The sequence below is a fragment of the Myzus persicae genome, unplaced genomic scaffold (assembly GCF_001856785.1).
Source record: "Myzus persicae strain clone G006 unplaced genomic scaffold, MPER_G0061.0, whole genome shotgun sequence".
Lineage (NCBI taxonomy): Eukaryota > Metazoa > Arthropoda > Insecta > Hemiptera > Aphididae > Myzus > Myzus persicae.
In genome coordinates this window covers 1,183,829-1,202,007 of record NW_019101569.1, presented here as the reverse complement: position 1 = coordinate 1,202,007, position 18,179 = coordinate 1,183,829, and the positions used below count along the sequence as shown (strand labels likewise).

General features: G+C 27.5%; 4 protein-coding genes across 5 annotated transcripts; 3 read left to right on the top strand and 1 right to left on the bottom strand.

Moving 5' to 3' along the window:
* The first annotated feature begins 882 nt into the window (after positions 1 to 882).
* LOC111029692 lies at positions 883 to 1,581 on the top strand. Its single transcript, XM_022308808.1, has 2 exons — positions 883 to 1,248; positions 1,334 to 1,581. Exons 1-2 carry the CDS (start codon positions 1,144 to 1,146, stop codon positions 1,544 to 1,546), a joined length of 318 nt encoding a protein of 105 aa, XP_022164500.1. The 5' UTR covers positions 883 to 1,143; the 3' UTR covers positions 1,547 to 1,581.
* Positions 1,416 to 9,114, bottom strand: LOC111029656. Of its 2 annotated transcripts, XR_002604033.1 has the most exons (6): positions 8,836 to 9,114; positions 6,680 to 7,280; positions 5,606 to 5,674; positions 5,366 to 5,458; positions 4,261 to 4,457; positions 1,416 to 1,499 (listed from the first exon to the last, which is right to left on the bottom strand). XR_002604033.1 is itself a non-coding variant. In XM_022308760.1 (5 exons), exons 2-5 carry the CDS (start codon positions 7,055 to 7,057, stop codon positions 4,344 to 4,346), a joined length of 654 nt encoding a protein of 217 aa, XP_022164452.1. In that variant the 5' UTR covers positions 7,058 to 7,280; positions 8,836 to 9,114; the 3' UTR covers positions 3,506 to 4,343. The 2 variants fall into 2 exon arrangements, 1 of the variants encoding a protein (XP_022164452.1); XM_022308760.1 differs by lacking the exon at positions 1,416 to 1,499 and having other exon boundaries at positions 3,506 to 4,457.
* A 173-nt stretch (positions 9,115 to 9,287) lies between these two features.
* LOC111029655 (calumenin) lies at positions 9,288 to 12,482 on the top strand. The gene is made up of 7 exons (XM_022308759.1): positions 9,288 to 9,468; positions 9,602 to 9,691; positions 9,788 to 9,915; positions 10,005 to 10,198; positions 10,378 to 10,620; positions 11,483 to 11,598; positions 11,665 to 12,482. Exons 1-7 carry the CDS (start codon positions 9,466 to 9,468, stop codon positions 11,851 to 11,853), a joined length of 963 nt encoding a protein of 320 aa, XP_022164451.1. The 5' UTR covers positions 9,288 to 9,465; the 3' UTR covers positions 11,854 to 12,482.
* Positions 12,483 to 14,252: 1,770 nt separating this feature from the next.
* Positions 14,253 to 15,580, top strand: LOC111029671 (peroxisome biogenesis factor 10). Its single transcript, XM_022308786.1, has 4 exons — positions 14,253 to 14,552; positions 14,658 to 14,815; positions 14,882 to 15,124; positions 15,195 to 15,580. The coding sequence occupies exons 1-4, from the start codon at positions 14,438 to 14,440 to the stop codon at positions 15,537 to 15,539; spliced, it is 861 nt and encodes a 286-aa protein (XP_022164478.1). The 5' UTR covers positions 14,253 to 14,437; the 3' UTR covers positions 15,540 to 15,580.
* Positions 15,581 to 18,179: the final 2,599 nt, after the last annotated feature.

Genomic DNA, 18,179 nt, shown 5'->3' with positions numbered 1-18,179 from the left:
TACTTCAAATGTATGTTAATATATTCTGAAGTGCTCTTTAAATGTTCTATCTCTAAGACTCATATAGTTGATGTGGTAAGAAGAATTATTTACATTGTCATCACTTTCGCTAGTGACTAAAATAAACATGCATTTAAAAACAACATCATTAGAAACATTCAGTCTTAAATTCATAAACACAATTAATAATTTCTTCTTTACGTTTAAGTATTCTCAAATGTAATACCTGAGACATAAGCGATTACATGTATTAATAGATTATTAGTATCATATATTTTTATTATACACCAGACTACCCCGATTGATTATTTTGTGCACACAATTATGATATAAGGTACCTATTGTATTAAACATATCTTTGTTTTTTTTGTGGTATCATACACCCGCGACCTGGAAACACTGTTAGGTAATACTTCAGGTGGCAGGGTATTAAACATACCTTAAAATGACTAACCATCAGAATCGTTCATGGCAATAGCAACAACTGCTTGTTGAACATATCTCTGATATTGCAGTAACCCAGACATTAAGGAATTATTGTCGAATAATTGTACCAAGTGTCTATTATCCATGGTAGATTTAAGGCCTGAAAATTATATTTTAGGATTTTAGGTATTTTAAATTTGTTTACTGTTAAAACTAATACTCAGATTAATAGTATTGAAAAATAGACAATAAAATGCATACAATTTAAAAATTGAATCTGAATACCTATCAGGTGTTGCTCCATAATTGAAGTATTTAAACCAAATTATTGTTTTAATACTAATCTTCAGTGGAAAAGGAAATATTATATAGGAATGAACAAAACCATAGGTATCATAATTCATAAGGTAATCAATGATATATCCAAAATAATTTTAATACATTTAAACACGGGCATTAATACAATGTAAATATAAAACAAGAAAATAACCATGATTTAACTTATACCAATTTATACATAATGTGTGAAAATAAGGTGCATTTTCAATTATGCAAGCAAAAATATTTTACAATATAATATAAGAAATTGAGTTATATGGTAAACTTAAAAAGGTTTCTATTGACGTTTTCCAGTTACGCCACTGGGTATTGCAATTACTTAATTTGTGGTTTCACTTATGCTAATTAATAAAAATTAGGTCTTCAATTAAATGTTTGATGGCAACATATATAGAACATGAAAACAATTTTGATAGCGGTAAAAGTACTAAAATCCAAATTTGGAATATTATTAGTCAAGTGCTAGCAAAAATGGATTTTCAGTAACAGGTAACTTAAAAATAAATTTGTTAAAACTCAAATTGTTTTAGATGTATAAGAATACATTTTAAAAATTAATTGGTAATTGGTTGAACCAGGAAATTCTGAACTAATGACTGCTAAAAGTTCATCATCTGATGAACCAACGCCAAAAAGAAGGAAAAAATCCTCCAAAAAAAATAATGCTGACCAATTGGAAAAAATATCCAGTCATATGGCCGAGTTCAATGATATTTTTAAAGATTTGGTAAAGGCTGAAAATGAAAAAAATGCATTATTACAAAAGTTGTCAGATAAGTGAAACGTAATTTAAACTTTATCTAATTTAGTTTACTATATCTCATTTCTAAATTTTCCTTACTTTTATAAATTCATCTTAATTTTATTTAATACTTTTTTTAAATATTTTAATTAATATTTTAAGATTTTTAATTTTTTTTTTTAATTTTAATACCAAACAAGTTTAAAATATATATATATACATTAACTGACATTTCTTCAAAATAAATATTTTAAAATTTAATTTAATTTTGACAAAGCAGTTTAAAAGCTTGCAATGTTTTATAATAATATAAATAGTTAGGTATAAATAGTATAATAAAAAATGTTATAAATTAGTATAACAGCTATTTTAGTTTCATAAATAAACGTATAATTACAAAAATTGTACTTTCATACATAAAAAAATCTTTAATATACACTAAAAACTATTATAAAATAAAAAATGAGTTCTAATACATTAGTCTTCTTTTCCTTGCCTGTAGCACAACTTATTTTTGGCCTGCTGGCTGCCACCCTTGTCTTAACAATTAAACCTCCACTTGAAACAATCTACATCGTTAATTTCCATAACCGTTCTTAAATCTTCTGATTTCTCTCTCATCTTAACATACCCAAGCCTATTCTTTCCCATCTTGTTCACGGTCAATACCATCAATATATGCTCACCTTAAGTTCTAACAGTCTAACATATTCATTCCTTATCCTATCTTCTCCCATCACTCAACTCATTCATCTAAGCATTCTCATCCTCTGCTCTATTTCTATGTCAACCAAACCATACTACATAATTGTTTTTCTACTCTGTTGTTTAATTTCATCTTTCATTCACATTAAAATATATATAATTAACCATTTATGTTAAATAATTGACAGTATAGTAATATTTTCAGGTTATTATAGGTACCTAATATAATACATTGATACATACCACGGTTTAAGATAGATAAACCGTGATCTATCTTAAACCGTGATACATACTAACACTACTATTTATAATAATAATTAATAAATATAAATATTATATAAATATTATATATATATTAATAAATTAATAATAATTAAAATCACGCAAAAATGTATTAAAAACCTAACCTTATATCGGGAAATAAAACCAGACAAGCCTGAAAGCCTCCAACCGCGTATAAGCTTGTTACTTGTTAGTGGCTATTTTAACTAGGGTTAGGTTAATAGTAAATTGATAACATTAATCAAAATATGTATTATTTTTGTATAATTTATTTATTGTCAGGGATGAAATAGATTGTTACAACTGAGTACTTCAATGCTAGATATTTCAATATTTGTGTTTGGAGAATCGTGGTACTATATTAAACTACTAAGTAGAATGCACTAGCTACCTAATTACTTATCTACTTTTAAATATCTTGAAAATTATATAATTATTATATATTTTATTATATAAATAAAATATTTTAGCAATCAATATTTTTAAGTTATTTTTTTAGTACCTACCTATGTATATAAGAGGCAATACCTAAAGGTGTTTTATTTCAATTGTCAAAACAAAATAAAATTTTGTCTGAATTTAATCATTTTTTGTAAGAGATAGTAGTAGTAAATACCATCCAACAGGCTAACTTGAAGCAGTTTTGAAATTATATTGTAAGTAACATTAAGATTAATAAATCTAGATGTATATTCATTGTAACATTTTTTTTTAGTTTAGGTTTGGTTTAATAATTTCTGCTGCAATTAAACCATACAAGTTATTCCCTCAAGGTTTTTTTTTTTATTTTTCTGGTTTCCCGTGTTGTACTGGATATTGACAACATGGGGCATTGGTATTTTTCTTATGAAAAACCGATATAGCATTCACTTAAGCCAACTTGGGACACTGTTTTAAATTCTTAAAAATAAAAGACAATTTTCTTGGATTAGGTAACAAATATATTTTGTAACTAGTGATTATATACCTATCAACATATAAAAAATTAATAATAAGATTCTTGTTCCTATAATTTTCAACAATTTTCTCCAACATTTACCCATCTATACAAAATTAAAAATACAACTATAGGTACTATTTAGACTAAATTATATCAAGGTTAGTCTTGTTTAAATGGAATGGACTTGGTAAAATTTATCCTAACCTAAGTATGACTTCCACCATGATTGATTAATAGTGACTCAAATTGGACTAAAAATACATGCAGAATTATAATAATTTATAGACTAGAAAATTGTATACACATCAGAACATATTTTTTACTATAAATTTTTATACATAACATCTCATTCAATGAGTATTAGTGTAAATTTTTGGGCAACAGCAAAACGGTAGATAATAAACATAAAATTAATTGGTGAAAATACTGTGGCACTACTAATTACCAAAGTGATTTATTATAATATTTGTAAATATTTGTTTCACATTAATTGATTGATAAGAGACATTTATGCCTTAGGTTTAACTATAAGATAATATTTTTGACCCAAGTTGGTCTGTTTGACGGTACTGTCAATTAATGAAAAATAGAAGAAAAATTGTTAACAATTCAAACGAAAGTCCAATCCAGAGTACCTATCTGCTGTATCACGTGTCCATGTACCTAGGTATTGCCTATTTGCTTGTTAATATTATTTTATTAAATAATCGATACATAGATCAGCAAAACAATAGGTACCTACTCGATACTTAACTCAGTAAAGTTAACTGAAAATTATTCAACACTCAGTATTGCGGTACAAGATAGAAGGTAAGTAGATACCTACCTATGTCTTTAACATACTTGTATCTTCAATACTGGTCATTTCGGCCTCTTTGCCTATTGTTTATTATAATATATTAATAGTTATCAATCATATTCATAATTGTGGTTCATTAAGAACTCGTTCCTCATGTACAATATCCAAGGGTGATTTTTCATTTGCATCATAGTAGAAATCCCAGTAATCAATAGCACTAAAATCTATAATAACATGGTTAATAGTAATATTAAAAAGTGTGATATTAATTTTTTTTATTATTATAAAGTATTTCCTGGCTTAAAATATATAAATACATCTATAAACACTTTTTTTAACTTATATATTTAATAGATATAGGTAAGTCTAAATATGGACATTCAAATAATTAGTTTTATTTTAATGAATTTTGTTTTTGATGATTTTATAAAATGTTTATTCTAGATCAAAAGTCTTGAATTTCTAATATTGATACCTACAGATAAGTTGCACAAATTATTTAGAACTGGAATTTCCATTAAAACTTTATACTTTTCTCAAGGAAAACTTGTATAGGTAGTGTAAAATTCATCAAATTTCACATGTCAAAATAATTAAGGCAAGGATTTTAAAATATAATCATTTAAATATTTAATTAATTATAAAATTATTCATAATTAGATATTCTATGTTATTAACATTTACTTTAAGTTCAAATTTGAACAAAATTAAATATTTTAAGAATTAATTATTGATTTGTAGTAATTGAAAAGTATTATTCGTGGTATTTGAAACATTTAACGCACCTACACGCTACACTATAACTATAATTTATACACCCTATGATATTTCAAATGTTTTCAGCAAAAATAAATTCAACCTACTGAATTATTAGTAAAATAAATTGCTTTTAGTAGTATGATTTAGGCGGTTCAAATACATTATCCCCTATCCCATGTGAGTCTTTGCCGTGCGCTGCTTTTCTCCCTATTTTTGTGGTCTTTAGGACGATGCTTTGATCAGATAAGTAGATACATCGGTCATTTAACATTTCAGTAGTTATTTTCTTAATTGTATGTAAAAGTTATTATAAATTATTTAATAGACATATACAAATATGTAGTCATATAGATTATAATCTATAGGTACTTACTGACATCGTTAATTTTAAATCGAAATTGAAGAATCCAAATGCTGTTAATTCGTTTGGTTCATAAACTGATATCTGATTCATGAATATTTTAATCTATATAATTAATGAATGATGATTATTTCAAAAATTTACTTAATAATCATAAAACAAATTGAGACAAAAGTGAAATAATCGTATGTATAAATAATTAAAATAAATATACTATGTAAATATTAAAAATTAGTTTTATTTAGTAATCACTTGTAACTTAGTATCAACAGGCATTTCAGAGATTCGGTTCAATCGCAAATATGAAATCATTTTTCTTTTCTGAAAATATAAATTAACGTTAATAAAAATAATTATTTTAGATTCTGAGCGTTGCAATGAGAATGCATTGATTTTACAATGATGTGTGTTTTTTTTATTTTTTATTTTTTGCACGAATATAGTATAATAGATTATGTGGTTTTTTGTAGTAAATTAGATTTTGTTGGTAATTTTGAGAGGTCAAAATTAAAAGTTCCTAGAACTTTTCTGAATAATCGGAAATAACAAAAAAAAATTAAGGAAAAACCGACATTTTTAAGCAAAACCAGTTTTTGACAAACCCGACATTGTTTTTTTAGAGTAATTCTAAAAAACGATGGCCGAAGGTACTTGACATTTTCACCAAATATTTATATTATAATTTTCCGTAATACATGATACAATTTTCAAAATATTTTGATGATTTTTGTGCTATTTATAGAAATATGGAATATTTGATTTTTTTTTAATTCTTTCATCTTTAAATGTCGATAAAAATGTATTCACTCACACAAAAAGTTTTAAATTGAAGACATTGTTCTTCATAAGTTATTTTTATACCAACTGAAAAATAGGAAAAATAAAAATTCAAAATATTTTTTATATGTGTTTAACTTTAAAGTTAAAATGTGTACGAAATACATCGAGATTCAAAATATAGAAGATTAGGTTGGGAGTAGCTGAATTGGTTCCCGTTTGTGTATAGGTCAAATAGTTACGATTTTCACTTTTAATCATTCGTTTGCAATATGAAGTTATATAAATATAATTGGTACAACATATAAATTAGAAAGAATAATTTATAAATAGGTATACCTACACTGGCTACATTCAATATATTATATATATCTGTATATATCAATAAGTGTATTTTTTAAAATAACGACAATAGAACTACCTAATAAATAAAATATCGCGTTTTAAAAATATACCTTATAAAGTAAATGGTTTTTTTTTATTAGCCTTTATAAAAAATTTAGCTCAACAATAGTTAATCGTTAGGTTGTTTTAAAAAATATTACAAACCTTGTCAATGACCCAAGAGGTGACGTAGATGATTGAAATCATGTGAAAAATGTGTTGTAGGTAGAATATGTATGGTAGAATATTATTTCCCAATAAATCATTGTAAATTGTAATGTGAAATGTTTCGATTAAAGCATGGGTAAATGTAAATATGAAATATAATAATAATACCGGTCCGTAACCCAAACTAAACAATTTAAGCAACTCAGAAAGTTCAGAATGCAACAACCGTATACGTTCTACTAACATTGTTATCTCAGAATTTGTCCATCCACCTGCAGGCAAAGCGATTAATCCAAAAGGTAAGCATTTCCATAATCTATTCAACTCAGAAAATCGGAACCCCAAGTTACTGAGATGATAAAATGATGTAACCATTACTACAAAGATAATAATATCTGGTGTATGGAATAAGACTGTTAAAGAAAAAACAAATGGAGGTCGAATTAAACTGTAACAATATTCAATACAAAGAAAAAACAAAACATAAAAAACAAAAATAATTTTCCAAAATCTTTTGCTTATTGAATATAATTTAACGGGGAACGATGAATTTAATAAAAACAATTTTCTGTCGAATTCGATGATGCCATTAATAAACCTGAAATTAAATATAATCTATTAGGTATAGGTTAGGTTATGTTAGGTATTATATAGGTACTAATTTTAAATGTTTATTGCCGATAACTGCTGAGTGATAGATAGGTGTTACAAGTTTTTTTTTCTTCATACTTTTTGAGTACTTATCTAACATAGGGGTAAGGGCGCCCGCAGGGGTGGGGGGGGGTGCAAAGGGGGCATTACTAAGAATTTTTTAAAACTAGGTATTGTTAATTTAATACACGTTCCTCGATACCACCATGCAAGTGTGCACTGAGAAAGAATTTTCCGAAACTCGCATTTTAAAGATGTGCTCGTGCAAGAACTTTGAGATTCATGAAAAATTGGATTTTTTTGTTTTTAAATTGTTTTCATTGGTTGTGTGTTACAGAATATACAGATTATAATAAATAGTAGCAGCGAGTAGAAAATGTTTAACACCATTACACCGAGTATTAAATAACCAATTGAACAAAGTTTGAATCGTACACGAGGTGGCATTTTTAAATATATGTATTAAACTGTATTTTTTAAAAATATATATTAATTATTCATACTTAATTATATATTTCTCCGATATTCTTGCTGCTATGACGATGGACCAATATTTAAAAATATTGAAGTAAAATAGGAGGAGATGATTTCCCATATTGAATATTATATGATAAGTACAAATTAAGAATACAAACATTCGTAACAGTTCGAGAAATAAATAATACATTAATTTCATGTTCCGGTACAATAATCCAGTTTCTATGTTAATACAAAAATTAATTAATCCAACTATTTTAGAAGCAGTTATGAAAAGATTTAGCGTGTCCTTAAAAGAATTATTCATTTTGTTAATCGTACAGAAAAATAAGCGCTTACAAGAGACTTTCTTTTTATTAAAAACAAATTCGTATTATTATAATTATTAATTTATTTCAATTATATCAGAAAACAGTATTGACATAAAAATGATAAGTCTACAGACCATTTCGATAACAATTAGAACAAAGCATAATAATTATAAAATTTATAAAAATAAACAAATAATTTGTGTTAATGACAGTAGCATTATTATTTATTATTCATATACCTATAGTTTCAAATATTGAATACTTATAATACAATTATGTTTATTGTTGTAATCAAATATCATTAGTTGTATCAATATTGACATATTTTGTTTCGCTCTATAGTCGCTTGATACATTCACAACAATATAAGTTATGTTATATAACTATTACAATTCACAATAATAATATTTTAATTTATAAATCTATGATAATGACAGTACCTATAAATAATATGTGTAATAATAATATGTTCCAAACATACCAAAAATCATACATTCCTGAAACGTAAAATTAATTTTTTTTGTAGGTAGGTATTTATATTTTTTACTTTTAAAAAGTAGGTATTTATACTTTCAAATAGTTTCAAATTTTCTATAAAATATTTTTTTTACTTTATAAATCAACTGAACCGATTTCCTTGTTTTACCCACGTTAATTTTGTACAGCATACATTACACCCCATAATTTAGTGAGATTGTTAGATATGGTTATTACCTTACTCAATTATTTCCCATGTCGAAGTATTTGATTATCTGCTGAGTATGCAATTCGCAGTAGAAAAATTTATTATTATGTATAATTCCTCAATTTGTATTTGTATTTAATGTGATCAACATATTATAGTTAATATATAATACATATTATTAACTAAAAATAATTATTGAAGTATTTGATTAATACAGATACTTCGAAAACGTATTTAAAATACTTTGTTGAAGTACTTTTTTCAAAAGAATTTAAAATACTTATTTGAGTACCTAACAAGTATTTGAATACTTTTACTCGAGTATTTTACCACACTGTCGATTTTTTATGAAATATACCATTTCAAGCGTGTATTATCTAAGTGCAGCTTACTATCATTATTATCATTTATCATTATATTCGGTTATCTGTCTATACTCCAATGCAGCTTCCGCTGAACGAAACTGGGTCTCAGATTATAACAAAATTAATGACCACTAGTCTATCGTGTTCGATAGTTTATTATTATAAAAACAATACATCGAAAAACATGACGTGTTATGACGATTGACGATCGTCCAGATTGAACAGCGTTTAGTTGTGTGGTCAGCATTTTCAAGATTTGTTTCCGCTTTTCCATCATAAATACAGAAATCAATCATGGTAAGTTAACAAGGCAATCTAAAATAATTAACTGTTTATAATTACTATAGACATATGTAATGCCTATAAGACAATAATATTTTACACCAGAAAAAAAACTTACAATATTAATTCTGTTTTATTTCGCTTGCAGAAGTTATTCAAGTGTGTAGTCTTTACGGTTTGTATTTGTTCAATGTCTGTATGTGGAGTACCGAACACCAAAGAACCGGTTTTGGAAAAAGTAAGAGTTGTGTTTGTTTTTTTTTTTCTTTCAATACCTACCTAAATTATTAACACGTTAGCTTAGAATGTATATTATTATTTTTTGTATGTGTAGTTACAAGCGCAACAGCAACATTTTAGGGGTGAAGAACACAATCCAGATTATGATCATGAAGCTTTTCTCGGACAAGAAGCCGAAGAATTTGATAATTTAACGCAAGAAGAAAGTCAAAGGAGACTTAGGTAATTTTTGTTTTTCAATACACAAATAAGTTTTTGTCAAGACATTACCATTTTAAATCATTATCACCTATTTTGTTTGTGGTTTGTAGTGTAATAGTCGATAAAATTGATAAAAACAATGATGGATATGTAACTCAAGAGGAACTCAAAGATTGGATTAAATTCACTCAAACTCGTTACATAATGAATGACGTGCACAGCCAATGGGACAACCATAAAAACTTGGAAAATGGAAAATTATCGTGGGCACTATACAGAAAGGATACATATGGATTTATGTCTGGTAAGATTAGGTTAAGCAGTGTTATAAAATATAGATTTATTATACATTTTATAATTATTTCTCGTTAACACTTTGTTACTATTAGCTTATAACCTAATGAGGTCATATTTGAACGTTGTGCCATTTACTTAAGTAGTTGTTAGTCGTATTATTTTCACTGTACAAATTTGTCTTTTTAGATGATGAAGCAAAAGAAGCTCATAAATCTGATGATTCTTATACATATGCCAAAATGATTTTAAGGGATAAGAGAAGGTGGGCAGCAGCTGATGTAGATGCCGATGGACTATTGTCCAAAGATGAGTTTATCTCATTCTTACATCCTGAAGAAAGTGTTCATATGAAAGATATTGTTGTTTATGAAACTATGGATGATATGGATAAAGATAAGGACAACAAAATATCAATGAACGAATATATTGGTAAATCATTATACATTTACTTCAATAATACAGGTTCTCACAATCGGTATGCTCGTGAAATATTTGTCATTTGTGGAAATTTGCCAAATTGTAGGAAAATGAAAATCCCAAAATGTATGCAATTATTTGTCCTTGGTATATTTATCAAAGGTAGTTGTTAAATGTGTTATAAGTCAAAAGCTACGGATCAATATACTAATGGATAGGGCTCGTAAGATCATTTATTTTGATATCAATATTGCTAAGTAGGTTAAATTAAATGTTAAGTAACATAAAAATGTACTTCAAGGTGATAGCATTCAATATTAAATATATTATATATTTTTTATATTTAAAGTCTTTAAGAGTATTTTGAAGTTTTGAAAGTTATTATTAACACCTTAATAGTTTTATTGTGTTGGTACTTGGTAAAAACCTTCCAATTTTTTTAAATATATTTAAAACAAAATGTGTTTGAAAACTGTGAAAATACTATCTACATTTTAAAAACCAATTCTTATAATAGGTGACAGTAAAATGATAAAAATGAACTTGTCTAATAAAAACAAATGCATTCATGAACAAAAAAGTGAATTCTTTCATACTAGTTTATTAAATATTAGGAATGTATATAAACTTAGTTTATACATGAAAAAAATGAATTTGTTTAGTATTTTTTAAAAGCTTTATGGCTTGATTGAAGGTTTTGTAATGTAACTGTTGTATAATAATTTATTATGAACTTAAGAGTCATGTCAATGAATATACTTGACAAATTTGTGGGTTGTCGGAATACTTTATAAACAAATTATTTGCCTAAGTTACTTATCTGATTATTGGTGTACTTAGAAGCCGTTTTAAAATTAAACTTAACTCTTTATAGCTGATTTGTTTCCTGGCGTGGAGCCAAACGAAGAACCAAATTTCATTAAAAGTGAAATAGAACAGTTCAAGACATACAGAGATAAGGATGGTGACGGATTTTTGGACATTGGAGAGGTCTAGAAGAATATTTTATTTCCGCTCATGGTTTTTATAATTTATAATAATTATTATGAATTTTAGATTAAAGATTGGATATTACCTGATAATTTTGATCATGCCGAAGCAGAGAGCAGACACCTTATTTATGAATCCGATTCAGATGCTGATGGAAAATTAACTAAAGAAGAAATATTGGCGAAGTATGATTTGTTTGTCGGATCCCAAGCAACTGATTTCGGAGAAGCCATTATGAAACACGATGAGTTATAAAACAATAAAAAAAAATAAGTTTTTGAATATTATTTATAAACATAATATTTTTATATAACGAGTCAACATATTTATATAAATTATATTAGTGTAGTAACCTAAAATATTATTATTTGTATACGACATTTACTTAAATATTTAATAATTATTAAGTATACAAATTAAGATCTGACTGAATCAATATGCCAAAACCGATTTTTCTTTTATATACTATTTTTTTACACTATTTATATCTGTTTAGTCATTTTAGAATTTTATACTTTAAAAATATATAACTGTTACACTGTTCTTTTTATGTAGATCATTTATTAATTTTATTTTTAAACAAGTTTTTGTGCTTATATGAATATATTGTAGTACTACAATGTAAGTGTACTTATCAGGTTTATATAATTGGTTTTTCACATAAAATATTATAATTTTTTTCATCAGTAGTAAATATCATTTAAGGGCCAGTTGTACTTTTTTAAACTCATTATCTGTTAGTCAAATAGTCAAATATGTTAATTTTTGTAATGTTTTGTGCTCATCCTGTATTTACTGTAAAACCAACTATATGTATATTGTGCCCGTCACATTATAGACTGTCGACTAATAATAAAATATTTTTTTAACAAACATTTTAAAAATATGTTAAAATTTTTTATATGTATATATTAGTGTACGTCCTCAACAAAAAATTAAATAAAAATTATGAAAACAAAAAGAATAATATAAAACTACTAGGACTAATACAACTAATGATGTAAGACTAATACTAACACTAGAAATTAGATGAAAAATAAGTTTGCTAACAATTTGGTGACCCGTTATTCTTTTCATTTGGTACAAGTTAGATGGTAGTCGCACACCTAAGTTTTCCTACCATTTAATGGCATCCACTCTAGCTATGTGAATGTTTTTACTGGTTATTCTTCTACTATGTGCTTTGACCACAGCTACATATAAACGATTAAACCATTCCCCACTTGTGTAATAAGTAAATGTGTTTTCCTGGCTCAGTTCGTATACGGCTTAGTTAAAACCTGGTGTTCTTACTTTTGGGTCCTCAAACCAATGATCAATTACGTACTTCGGACTCTAACCACATCCTTTTCCACTTAATCTGTGGATCAACTTCGATCGTGGCTTTTTCCCATATGGGTGTCTATCACCTGACAACTATGTATCATTACTTCAAAAGTTCAAAATCAATAATACGCAATACCTATTTATTGATTTAGACGTTTTTTCAAATTTTTTATGCGTGGTTAAACATGCAACAATAATATCATATAATTATCAAACTAATAGAATAAATAAATAATTTTTTGTATCCTAAACTTGAACTTAAAACCCAATCAGTTCATATTTTTTTATTGTAATAGTTGAGGGTTTAAAATCTGTCTAAAATTGTGTTTATTTCAACTCCCCACTGCTCGCGTACTATGGTTGACGGACTGACCCTCCAGAAAATGTCCGGGGATCTCTGACCCCTTGGCATTACCACGTGGCACGTACAACCAGACACCCAATATGCTTAATTCAGTAAATATTGAAGATTTTGTTGAGAAATGTGGAACCAACAAAATTCTCCAAGACGTCTCTGATTTCAAGTAAACACATTGTTGTGGTTATACCCAGATATGACAGAGTAACAAGTCGTTCTCTTCAGTCTTCCGGTTATATCCATATAAAATTGAGCACGGGTTCATACTGTAATACTATTTTATGCTATTAAATTACTGTAAGAATCATCGATACAATACGATATAGGATATTAAGATACAAGGTCAACTGCACTTTCTTTAAAGTTAAAGGTTAAAAATGCTGGGTTATGTCTACTGTTTGACTTAAACAGTTGTCAGTTTTGTTAAAAAGAGACAAAGGAGTAGTAAGAGGCTCAAGTTAGAGCGGTTTTCGCATAAGCTAAGTACACTAACAATTCAAATCCCAAAACCGGAAATTAACTTCACCCATTTTCAACGATTGTAGACGGCAGGCCATAGTTCAACAATAGAAGAAACATAACTTATGAAAAAAAATGTTTTGTCCATTTTACTATTAAGTAATGTTTGTGAGTGTTGTGAGTAGGTTCGACCATGATTCACGATTATACAAATAAATTTATTTAATAAACATATTAAATATATTACATAACATATTTAATTTCAAATAATTTATTTAACGAAATTGTATATTGCCTTAATGACAAGAGTCAGGAGTACAGGAAGTGTTCAAGATTTTCAATTTTCAAGGAAGAAATTGGATTGCTTGGATGCGTATCGGCTCATTCGGCTCAATATCGTTACACTTACACGTATGCCCACGTGCGGTATCAACAAAATGAACCTAATAACGAAACGTATGTAACGAAGGCATAGAATGTTCTATCACAGAATTCTGTGGCTCTATGCCGAAGGGTCAGTTCGGCCCCTGATAAGAACTATAGCTGATAAAGCAATGTCTTCACTGTTAAAAATTCGAAAATGCTTAAAATAAAATTTTGATTCTCAATTATAATATTATTCAGGAAATCCACAGACTGAAAATATATGCTTTAACGGGATGATTGATAAAATCTCGATATAACCGGAAAACCAACATGTCAGCATTTAATTCTAGCGGGCCAGCGGAGATATTGAGAGCAGAACAAAAAGACGAAGAACTTTACGAACGGATCAATCGACAGCTATGTGGATTTATTTTGAAACTTAAAGGTAATTAATTTACTATAGTAAGTATGGTATTACATGATTTGTTGAGTATGTCTTCCTTAATGGCTAAACATTAGCTCACTGCAGCTAATAATTAAATTATTTTAGGACATGTGTTTGTAAATGTAAATAAACAGAACATCTTGTGCACTTCACAATTACTGTACTATGCACTTACAACGTTGTCTAAGCTCCAAACACTGGGTGAAGAGTATACAAAAATCGTTCAAGTTGGAAAAACTGGAAAACACATTCCAGGACTTATGGTATTTAAAATGCAAATAATAGTGGGATAAACAATTTTTGTTCACCAAGAATTTTGTCATTTACAGCAAAGCACTGGTATGATACTAGCCCACGTGTTTGGAGACAGACTCATCATTCTAGCCTTAGATCATTGGATCTATTACATTCAACATAACAAATCGATAACGAGCCAGGCCAAAGATCAAATTATACATATCGCTACAACTGTCAAATCTCTTGTTCCACTACTACAAAGCCTTAACAGAGTATTATTTTATTGGCATGGTTCCTTTTATACGTGGGCCAAACGATTTTTTTTTATTAAATATGTAAGCAAGGGCTTAAACTTTAAACCTTAATAACTTAAAGTTTTAATATTTATTATTATTATTTTTTAAGATCTATGCAATTCCGTGGTACCATCCTAAGCGGCCGTTACATGTGTTTAAAATTCTTAGTGTGTTAACTGGCATCCATTTGAGTGTGCTCATGATCATGGCTGTATTTAAAAACCCAAAAGTACAGAAGAACGTAGAAGAACATCCCAGTCAGCCAATTCCACTGAACAGCAGCAGTAAATGTTCTCTTTGCTTAGATCCAAGACAAAACACCTCACTTTCGTTTTGTGGACATCTGTTTTGTTGGTATTGTATTCATGAGTGGTTGCAGACTAATAACTTTTGTCCAATATGCCGCAAAGCACTTAATCCTAGAATGGTGGTACCGTTACAAAATTTTGCTTAGGTAAGCCTAAAACAAATTTATTGTTCAATCGAGCGTTTAATTAGGGAAAAGGAAAACATAATCATACTGTTTTAATTGATTAGTAAATTATTTTTGTATTTGACTAGAAATTTTTACATGATCTAAAAAAAGTAACTAACTTATTGTCAAATTATTTTCGTTAGATACTAAGCGGGTAATCAAATTATTTTGTAATTGGTATTTTTGTATTTTATTGATGGTTTATTTTTATAAAAAACAATTACAACAGATTAATGTGTTAGCTTATTTATTTTTCGTGTATTTGCCACCTACTTATATACTTACACACTTATAGGAGCTTAAAATAATTTTTATTTTTATTACCATTGCCAATTACTTTTTGTTAAGAAATTTCTTGTTTACCAATAATGGGAGTTGTTTGTCATTTATTACACTTGCATCACCCATAATTCTTTAATAATTGTATTAAAATATTAAACTATATTATCATCAAATTATTTCTAATGGAAGTATAATGAGTTGTGCATTAGATATTCTAATTAGTGTTGATTAAAGTAAATATATTGAAATTAAGTGTTTAAACTGTAGTGTAATGTAATGAAATCTATTGTAGTAACTATTTAATTGTGTACCATGGACAAATGTTGATTAAAATTTAATTGAACCTGAACTAAAAAAACTAAAATAATTAATTAGAAAATGAAATATTTAAATAAAATATAAATACTAAAATAATTTTTTATACACACATAAATAGCCAAATAGTTAAAACCATAGATGAATATTATTTGTACTAACCAGAAGACAGTGGCTTGGTTACTAATGTTTTAAAGCTGACTGCTTAATATTTTCATGGGGTAGGTAAGGTTATAAATGACAAAAAAATCAATGTTTATATGATTGTAATTTATATTTTATAATTTTTTTACCATATTACATATATAAAATAAACTAAAGCTATATTTAGCAAATGATTGTTGTAGACAATTCAACGTTTCCCAAACGGTGTGCCTCAATGATATTAGTAAACGTTTTTTGTAAAAATATTTATTGGTTTTATTGGTTTTCAATTATACTACGCGGTTCCCTTCGACAACTGGGAGCCGCGACGCAGTTTGAATACCTCTGGTCTAGAGCGAAGACCTCTTGCTACTTAATTATGTTTGACTACTAAATGTATGTTTAGTACTTTATGTACTTTATTAGTAGCCTTCAAGTAATACAATTATTATTTATCAAGAACAAAATGTTCTAGTATGGTGTAACCGATAAAAATGTAATGCATACTGGTAAACAATATATTAAAATGTATATAATATTTAACTATTAACTTGAAATAAATATGGATGGAATAGGTAGGAGAATATTTCAAAGAATATTTTGTCTGTTTTTAATGAAATTTGTCCTCAATAGGTATACTTCTTCGTGTTATTACAGCAGTAAATGTAAACAAATTAAATCATCCACTAGCCACTACTTGCTGTGTATTATTTATAAAAGTAAACTGGTTGGAAACCCTTTTGAAAATATTTTTCAAATTGCATAATTGCAATAGTTACAATGACATATATGACAGAAAAATTAAACTAAATTACAATTAAGATTAAAAGAGAAAAAAAAACAAATATGAAAAGGTATGTTAAGATATTAAGCAGATTAATAACAAGAAAAAAAAAGAGATTACCACAGGTGAATTAAAAATTCTCATTGGCCATTAACATTAAACGCCTAATAGGCTCATTTTTCGTATAATTGCTTGAACATATTGGAACATGGAAAGAAACAATAGAATGGTTACAACAAAGAGGGACCTTGAAGTCAAGTAAAGATAATAAATCAGATGAACCGACTTGACCAGATAACGGTCCTTTAAGAAACTTAACTCAAAGCACATGCAACATGCCTACGATCTGCTAATGAGTCAAGCAATTTAGCAGCAACAGCAGAATAGTCGTGAGGTAGAGAGAATAACACGGTCAATACCTAACAGGAAACTGGCAGAACGAAGGAGTCGAAAGGGTACCAAACAACCACACCATATTCTAATATAGGTCGGACTAAAGTACAATACAGTAATTTAATGACAAATCAAATTTAAAATCCCTAGCCATGCTGTTTGCAAATGCAAGAGTTTTCAAGGCCTTACAACAATTTGTGTCAATGTGTGGTGGTGGATCTAAATTTACAACCAAGATCAGTACAGAATTATCAGGACGTAAAATTACAGAATCTGAAATATATATGAATGTATATATGTTGTAACATATATGTATTATATAATATATATGTTTATAGGTTAATTGGAAATAATTAAGAGGTTCATTGTTCATACTTTTACAATATATATATAATTCTCCAGCATTGATTAAAACAATATTTAAAAACAATAACTCATTTGTGTCTATTGGCTTTTACATATTATAATTGAAACTAGTACTTATTATCTACTACACGTCTACCCAATGGTGTGGTAAACAGAGTTTTATGATGCCTAGGCAATCACACATGAAAACATTTTTAGGAGGGTGGGGTGGTTGGATACATTATAGTAAGCATAGCCAATAACTTAAAACAAAAATTTAAATATGTACAGTCGTATTTATACCTATTCTATATAAATATAATATTATATTGGGTATTAAGATTTAAGAGTGGTAG